The sequence below is a fragment of the Hyperoodon ampullatus genome (genome assembly GCF_949752795.1).
Source record: "Hyperoodon ampullatus genome assembly, chromosome: X".
Classification (NCBI taxonomy): domain Eukaryota; kingdom Metazoa; phylum Chordata; class Mammalia; order Artiodactyla; family Ziphiidae; genus Hyperoodon; species Hyperoodon ampullatus.
The window spans coordinates 92093720-92102102 of record NC_136913.1 but is presented as its reverse complement, the minus strand read 5'-3'; the positions used below and the strand labels follow the sequence as shown (position 1 = coordinate 92102102).

At 42.5% G+C, this 8383-nt stretch overlaps 1 protein-coding gene across 1 annotated transcript; it reads left to right on the top strand.

The window, feature by feature from the left end:
* Positions 1-234: 234 nt before the first annotated feature.
* On the top strand, positions 235-8077 carry LOC307069125 (uncharacterized protein; the record flags this gene model as incomplete). The annotated part of the gene is made up of 3 exons (XM_079727271.1): positions 235-319; positions 1151-1371; positions 7976-8077. 3 exons carry the CDS (start codon positions 235-237, stop codon positions 8012-8014), a joined length of 345 nt encoding a protein of 114 aa, XP_079583397.1. The 3' UTR covers positions 8015-8077.
* Positions 8078-8383: the final 306 nt, after the last annotated feature.

Genomic DNA, 8383 nt, shown 5'->3' with positions numbered 1-8383 from the left:
CGGGAGGAGGCTGAGTACCAGTCAGAAGAGGGGGAGGAAACTGAGGAAGAGGTCGAGGAGGAGGAAGAGACAGAAGAGGAGGACGAGCATGGGCAGGGAGGCGCGGGAGTGGTCGCAGGCCGCGGGGCGCCCGCGGTGCAGTTTCATTCCCTGCTCCGGGATGTGGGCCATTGTCTTCTGCACCACAGCCACTACAACGACCGTGTCCTGGCCGGGCCCCACGCCGGCCGCGTGATGGTCAGGCGCCGCTCCCGACGGCCCTCAGACCCTGCAGAGGCTGCCGCGCTTCCTCACGGGCAGGAAGACCTGGGAGAGGCAGGTGAGGTCTGGTGGGGCGAGTGGCAGGCAGAGGGCCCCCCACCCTGGGAGCCGCGGGAGCCTGCGGAGGGGGTGGCATCCCAGAAGGCAGAGGAACCGGTGGCGGGGGCAGGGGAGGCTGAGTTCTGGGCGGGCGAGGTCCTGGCTGATGCCTCCGAGTCCTGGGTGGCTGGGACTTGTGGACCCGTCGAAGGGGCCGAGGCTGGCTAGGGGAGGCCCAGTCCCCTGTCCCTTGCAGCCCCTGCTGCGGCATCGGCCTCAAAGGCAGGGTGCACTCAGCGCTGGCTTTTGGTGGTTAAGCAGCGGGTCAAAGCTCTCAAAAACCTTCAGCCACGATATGCACAAGTAGAAGCCCAATTCTCTAAAGACCTTTAGGATCTTGAGAAAAAGTATGCTGCCTTCTACCAACCTAGGGGCAAACAAATGGCATACCTCACTTTTGGCTGACGGGCTTCTAAAAATGTAAAGATTCTCAGTACGATGACCTGAGAAAATGATGAAATGGCACAGGGGCACTTTTCAGTGGCTGAGGAATCAATGAGGTTCGCGGTAGAATTTGTCTTGAAATGGGGTGAACATTTTCCAGTGACGTTCTGGCAGAAACATACAAAATTGCTCTCAGGATCAAATGATTTCCATCCCTTCTCCAAAGGGCCAGAAATAATCAGCAGCACAGTGTGTGAGATCTACTGGAAACAGGGGGATAATGTTGTGAAAACTGTCAAGCAGCAGAAGTGTGAGGGCCAAGGAAGTGCTGTATCAACCAGTAGGAACATGACCAGCTATTCTCCTTATTTATTTATTTATTTTCGGACATATTTCTCTTCTCCAGATCCTCCTGAGAGCAGAGAACTAGATTCTGCTGCTGATTTCAAATCGGGAAATGTTTCCCACCACCTTGTGATGCCAAAGTCCGTATCATTCGACACTAAAGAAGAGAGTGAATATCATTATGAAAATGCTGAGGAAGAGAAAGAGGATGGAGATGAAAAAGCAGAAGAAGGACTGAAGCTGGATATGGACTCAGCAGAGGGCAGTTCTGGAGAAGACAAGGTATTATTGTATAGTGCAACCGGTCCTGACATATACCTGTTACTAACAGCTTTATGTTTTGTTTTGTTTACATCCTTAATGTATTTTTTGTTTATCTTTTTAACATCTTTATTGGCGTATAATTGCTTTACAGTGGTGTGTTAGTTTCTGCTTTATACCAAAGTGAATCACCTATAGTATACCTATATCCCCATTTCTCTTCCCACTTGCGTCTCCCTCCCACCCTCCCTATCCCACCCGTCTAGGTGGTCACAGAGCTCCGAGCTGATCTCCCTGTGCTATGCAGCTGCTTCCCTCTAGCCATCTATCATGTTTTTAATTGTTTTTGTAAAATAATAAGAAAAAATTGTTGAAATTTAGTTTTGGAAAAACAGTTTAATGTTAATAATGTACTTGTATTCTAGATGGTATAGAAGGAAGTGTGTTCTGAAATGTATTTCATTTACAGCCACAAGTCCTTTGTCCTGTAGCTTTAAGTCTACTGCAGATGGGAAATTTATCAGACCTGGAAATAGAGACCTATATTTTTTTAGCGGTCTAAAATTTAGAGACCTATACTTTTAGAGACTGGTCACCAGGAGAAGCAGCTAAAGTGACTAAGCTGTGCACTAGCTGTACCTTCATCACCTGGCCACAGAAATGAAGTCTCTTGGAATAACAATGCCTTTGAGAAGGTGACTCCTTACAAAGTAGTAAAAAGTTAAGGATTTCAAATAAGACTGCATTTCATGAGTAATTCACAAATATTAGTTCAATTTAGATGTTTTATTCAAAAGGAAAGAAAATGAGCCATAGTATTATTATTGGCTATCACTGAGTTGGTAATTCAATCCTAATTTCTCTTTCCGCTACCCATTCATCTTTTCCTTTCTCTCTCTCATCTCTCTCTCTCTCTCTCTCAGTATCACACTCTTTCTTTCTCCCTTTCTTAATTTTGACACCTGTGGATGTTTGATAACAGCCTCATTCTCATTATACAGATACGGAAACTGAAGGTCTGGGATTATAAGGGATTTATGATTTGGTAAGGAGCATAGGCTCTTAAGGTGGAAAGACATTTAAATCACAGAGTGGCCTTTCAAGAAAAAAAACTAACATATATAGTGGTTGGCAAGAGAGACATGAGGTTGGTGTGATGAAATGATGTGCACCCTGACAACCAAGGGTCTGGGTTACAAGAAGAAAACATTTTGTTTTCTCCTTGGAGAGCCAAGAGATGTACATAGTATTGACTCATATTTAGAAAGTCCCTGGTGCATGTTGTTGGTGTACAATTGTTAATTGACTCTTATCCCATCCTACAGTTGGAAGACATTAAAAGAAGTGGACAGCGAAAGAAGAGAAGAATTTGTTCTTCATGAACATTCTAGTTTTCATTAGCCCACAACACAGATTTTGTTTCAAAGTTCATCATGCCAAAATGATATTAACTGCTATCTGACTTTATTCTTACCTTTTAGATATAAATTTGACAGTATTGTTCACATTGAAAATAAAAGCTTGTTTGACACGAATAAGCTGCAGATTTTTTTTAACATAAATAACACTGACTCCAATGTATCTTTGTTCTATTTATTTCGGCCCACCTTACTGTCATTGAAAGGGATTCCTTTCAAGTATTTGGTAAGCCTGTTTGACATCCTTTTATAGCAGCCTCAAATAAATTAAAACATTAGATTATAAACAACTTGTGTGACGATAGAGATGGTGGCCCAGCCTCTAGTATATGTTATTGAAAGAAACTGATGGATGACCTAGCTTGCCTGGGGACCAGATGGTGCTACTGGCCTGCCATGGAGCAGCAGCATCATCATCAGCATCAGCATCAGCTGGGAACTTGTTTGAAATGCAAATTCTCAGACCCTGCCCCAGACCTACTGGATTGGATATTCTGAAGGTAGGCTGCTAGCCATCAGGGTTTTACAGGTCCTCCAAGTGCTACTGAAGCACACTAAAGTTTGAGAACCACTGCTTTAGAGCAATGGGGGAAACATTTAACTACACCTACAGTAGAACCAGCCTTAATTCACTGACTTGGTACTATTGCAGGTAAACTGAACAGGATGGTAAGATCTGGACTGAGGAAGGTACTAGAATTCTCAGGGGCCTGAGACACGAAGACCTCCCGGAGGGATGTGTTAGTTTCCTAGGTTTACCGTAACAAATTACCACAAAGCAGGTGGCTTAAAACAACCGAAATTTATTCTCTCACAGTTCTGGAGACCAGAAGTCCGAGGTTAAAGTGTCGGCAGGGTTGGTTCCTTCTGGAGGCTTAGAGGAAGCATCTGTTCCATGCCTCTCTCCTAGTTTCTGGTGGTTGCTGTCAATCCTTGGCATCACTCGGCTTGTACATGCAGATTTCCAGTCTCTTTCTTCATCTTTACATAGTGTTTTCCCCTGTCTCTCTTTCTGTGTTCTTTCCCTTCTTATAAGGACACCAGTCATATTGGATGAAGGGCCCACCCTAATCCAGTATGACCTCACCTGATCTTTATTACACCTGCAAATACCCTATTTCCAAATAAGGTCACATTTACAGGTTCCGGGGGTCAAGACTTCAACATATCTTTTGAGGGGACACAATTCAGCTTATAACAAGGGGCAAAGATTCAGTAGTGGAAGGGACAAATAGATAAAGGAAGAACCTAGTTCCAACACGATAAAAGCATTATGATACCATGCACATATGAAGTTTAAAGGCATTCAAAATTATTAGATTGATTATACATACATCTATTTGTAGTAAAAGGCATACATAGGAGTAATGCATGCATATGTAGTATGCAGAAAGGTGTGTATGAGAACAATAAACCTATTTAAGACAGTGGTTAAATCTATGGAAAAAGAGGGAGAATTCAGTTGGGGAGGGGTACATTTGGTTTCAATTTTATTTGTAAGCTAACGTTTCTTAAGACGGCTGATGGTTGCATGGGTGTAGCATTCTCTGTACCTTTGTCGAGGTCTGAAATATGTCCTAATTTAAAGAAAATTAAAAGAGGAAATGGGCCTAGTATCTGGAACTTCTTTAAGGGAAAAGAGTGAAGTGGTACTTGAGCAGAGCAGACGATCAGAGAAGGGAAGGACCAGGGGTTTGAGGGTACAAAGCCTTATTTCTATATTTAGTTAAGGCTGCTTGAGAGCTTCCTGGTTAGCATCAATACATTTTCTGTTTTCCATGCTAGTTCCTCTCGTATCCTAGAGTAGATTAACATTATTTATTTATGTGTGTATCGCCCCAGCTCCCTAAAATGGGAGCTTCTGACTTGTGCAGGACGTAAAGGCTTTTATTGATTTCTCTCTTCTAAATCGCTGGGTTTTCTTCTTTGTAGATGCTTGATAAAGGTCTGTTAAAGTGATGTGAGTGTAAGGTATCCACAACCCTTTCCCCTGTCAGTGGGGTTGACATTTAAAAATGCATTGTCATGTAGTAACACAGTATTCCTCATGCTTAGAACAACAACAACAAAAGGCACGAGGCCTTTTGTCACCATTGTTTAATGAAAGAACAGTCCAAGTAGAAATTTATCCATGTAGGGTCCCTCGAAAGACCTCAAATTGGTTTGGTTCCGTATGGTTCATGCCATGCCAGCAGGGTGTGTGTGTGTGTATTTCTGTGTTAATATAGTTAGCGTATTAACTATAGTTAATAGTTAATATTAAAGGCCTTTACCTGGGCTTAAGAATTTACGGAGGTTCACTTATTTATTTATATATTTATATATATATTTATTTATATTTTTGGCCATGTCATGTGGCATGCAGGATATCAGATCCCCGACCAGGGTTCGAACACGTGCCCCCTGCATTGGGAGCACAGAGTCTCAACCACTGGACTGCCAGGGATGTCGCCGGAGCTTCAGTTTAAACAAACGCATGCATACCTCTTTTTGAGATAAGCCTTTTTTGGTGCATGCTTGGAGTCCTTATCCCTGCCCCTTACCGAGCTCCAGTTACCTAGGGCCCTGTATTTACTCTCCAGGTGGCCCCATGTCCCAAGCCCCAAGAGGCATGTGTGTTCCTCTTCACTGAGTCTGTGCTTCTGAGGGGTGAGTTGCACTGTCAGTGTTATACTCTCAGGACTGAGAGGTATCTACGAGGTGATGGCCGTGTATACAGGTAACAGGACAAGTGGGCTACGTTATCCACATGTATGCACCTGAAGCCTCTCATGTTGAGGGAGGAAGCTCAGGCTTGCTGCTCTGAGGGTTTGCTGTAGCTCTAACATATCAGGCTTCTCTGAGTCTCTGAGAGACAGTCCCTAAATCAGGTCAGGGACAAATCCTGTGTTTCCTATTTCTCTGGGTGTTTGTGGGTTTTTCTGTATCCACATGTATAATATATGTTTTCAATGAGTCCTTCAGCCTTGAAAACTCTGTGCTTTTTCTAGGAAGAGACCTGTCTTGTCCCTCTCTGCCTGGTCCAGGAAAGGTTAGGATGTTCTGATATTTTCCTTGGTTATGGCTCCATCTTCTGAAAGGAGTTGATCCCAAAGTTCTCCTTTTATTCCACTACCTGAGAGGTGACCATTGGGAGAAAAGCAGAGGGGTAGGGTGGGTGCCGAAGTTGGAAACAGTTTTCTGTACCAGTTAGGTGTATGCTAATGACACTAGAGTTAGTGATGAAGAATCACTTTTACTCTAAGCCACCTATTTTCAGATGCTTATAACTCCAAGGAATACAAATGAGTACAGGTGTACAAGTCTAACAGGGCAGGATTCTCAGACAATGGTGTTTTGTGAAATGTAGTATTATCCAGTCCTGTGAATCACGTCATATAGTAGGATCCGTGTTGAGGCATAAAGTGTACATTTTGTAGAAGTCTGAGCAATGAATTATGTGTGTTTATAGATAAGGAATTGATTTCATCCCCAATTCTGTGAAGAAAATGAATTTAAAATGATTCAAAGAGGCACCTAAAGGTTGGCTCTTCTCTCTCTCTCTCTGTCTCTGTCTCTCATCCAATTAGTTATTTACTCTGTTGCCTTTCTCTCCGTTTTCCTGCATTATTTTAGACCGCATCACTTCCTGACAAATTTTATGAACTGTTTCATGTATACAGAAGATAATACAGCATATATGTAAGGTATATCTTAATAATATGTAAACCTGTGTACTCACCACCAAGCTTGAGAACTAGAACACGGCTAATGCCTTGGAGGCCCCCCTGTGCCCTTCCAGGTTCATCCCCTCATTCCTTCCCAGAGGTTACCACGATCCTGAACTTGTTAATAATTCACTTTTTTATACATTTACTGTAGAGGAATGTTCCTGTAAATAATGATATTTCTTCTCCATTTTGGACTTCATGTAGATCTAATTATACTGGATGTATTACTTGTCTTGCTCTTTCTCTACCCCCGCAATTTTGTGTTTGTGGTATTTATCCATGCTGATGTGTGCAACTGTTGTCATCATTATTCATTGCTCTATAGTTATCCATCATATGAAAATTCCACAATATGTCTATTTCCTGTTGATGGACATGTGGCTTGTTTCCAGCTTTATGCTTTTGCAAATCATTTTGCGATGAACTTTCTCATTCATATCCCACTATGCCCTTATACAACAGCTTCTTTAGTTTCTCAGTTGAGAGCAATTCTCTGCACTTCCCCATCCGCCCCAGCCAGGGTGATATTTGATAACGTCTGGAAGCATTTTGGGTGACATAATTGAGGGTGTGCTACTGGCATCTAGTGGGTGGAGGCCAAGGATACTGCTAAACATCCTACAATGCACAGGACAGTCCTCTACAACCCAGAATTATCTTTCCAACATGTCAGCAGTTGAGAAACCCTGATCTACAATATAGGCCTAGACATGAAATTTCTGGGTCTTAGGTTCTGTCCAAGTTCACTTTACTAGGTAACACCAATTATCTTTCAAAACGGTTGTACTAGTTCATATTCCCAAGAGCAGAGGATGAGATTTCTATTTGCTCCACATTCTTGCCAACTCTTAGTATCATTACCTTCATTACTTCTTGCCTGAACTTTGCCCTAGACTCCTAACCTTCTCCTACCTCTGTGTCTTTCCCCACAGATACATGCTTCATATACTTGCTAAGTTAACCTTCCTAAAACCCAACTCTGGCCATGCCAAATTCCTGTAAGAAAAATTTGATGACTCTACTGCATACACAATAAACTTGGCATTTAAGACGCACACAAAAGGGCCCACTAGCTCTGTAGTGCTAGTAATACCAACTTATTAGGTGGTTTTCAAATAAGCCCTGCCCTTTCTCTGCTCTGTGCAGCATGTGTGTTGTTGAAGACTTACCCTTTCTTAAGTCTGTTCTACATTCATTTCTATGTCCGTTAATTCAGCCAGTTATTAATTCTTTTTAATTTACTGAGTATTTGTCTTTCTCTGTCTCACTCATTTCTCTTAACATAATACCCTCCAAGTCCATCCATGTTGCTGCCAATGGCAAAATTCTTTTTTTATGGCTGATTAGTATTTCTTTGTATATATACCAGACATCTTCTTTGTCCATTCATCTGTTGAAAGACACAGAATGCTTTCATACACTGGCAATTGTAAATGACACTGCTATGAACATTGGGATGCATGCATCTTTTTGAATTCGTGTTTTTGTGTTTTACAGATGGATGCCCAGCAGTGGAATTGTTGGGTCGTACGGTAGTTCTACTTTTAGTTTTCTGAGAAATATCCATACTGTTTTCCACAGTGGCTGCAACAGTTTACACTCCCGCGAAACTGTGTAGGATGGTTCCCTTTTCTCCACATCCTCGCCAAAATTTGTTATGTGTGTCCTTTTGTGAGGTGATGTCTCATTGTGGTTTTGGTTTGCATTTCCCTGATGATTAGTGATGTTGAACATGTATGCATGTGCCTGTTGGCCATCTGCATTTCCCCAGAGACAGCAGTGGAGACTTCATTCTTAAGGCTACAAGAAGCCATCAAGGGGCTCTACTTTGGGAAATAATTTGTGTTTTAGAAATGTCACTCTGAAAGCAATGTGAAGAAAGGATCAGAGAGGAGCAAGAATGGA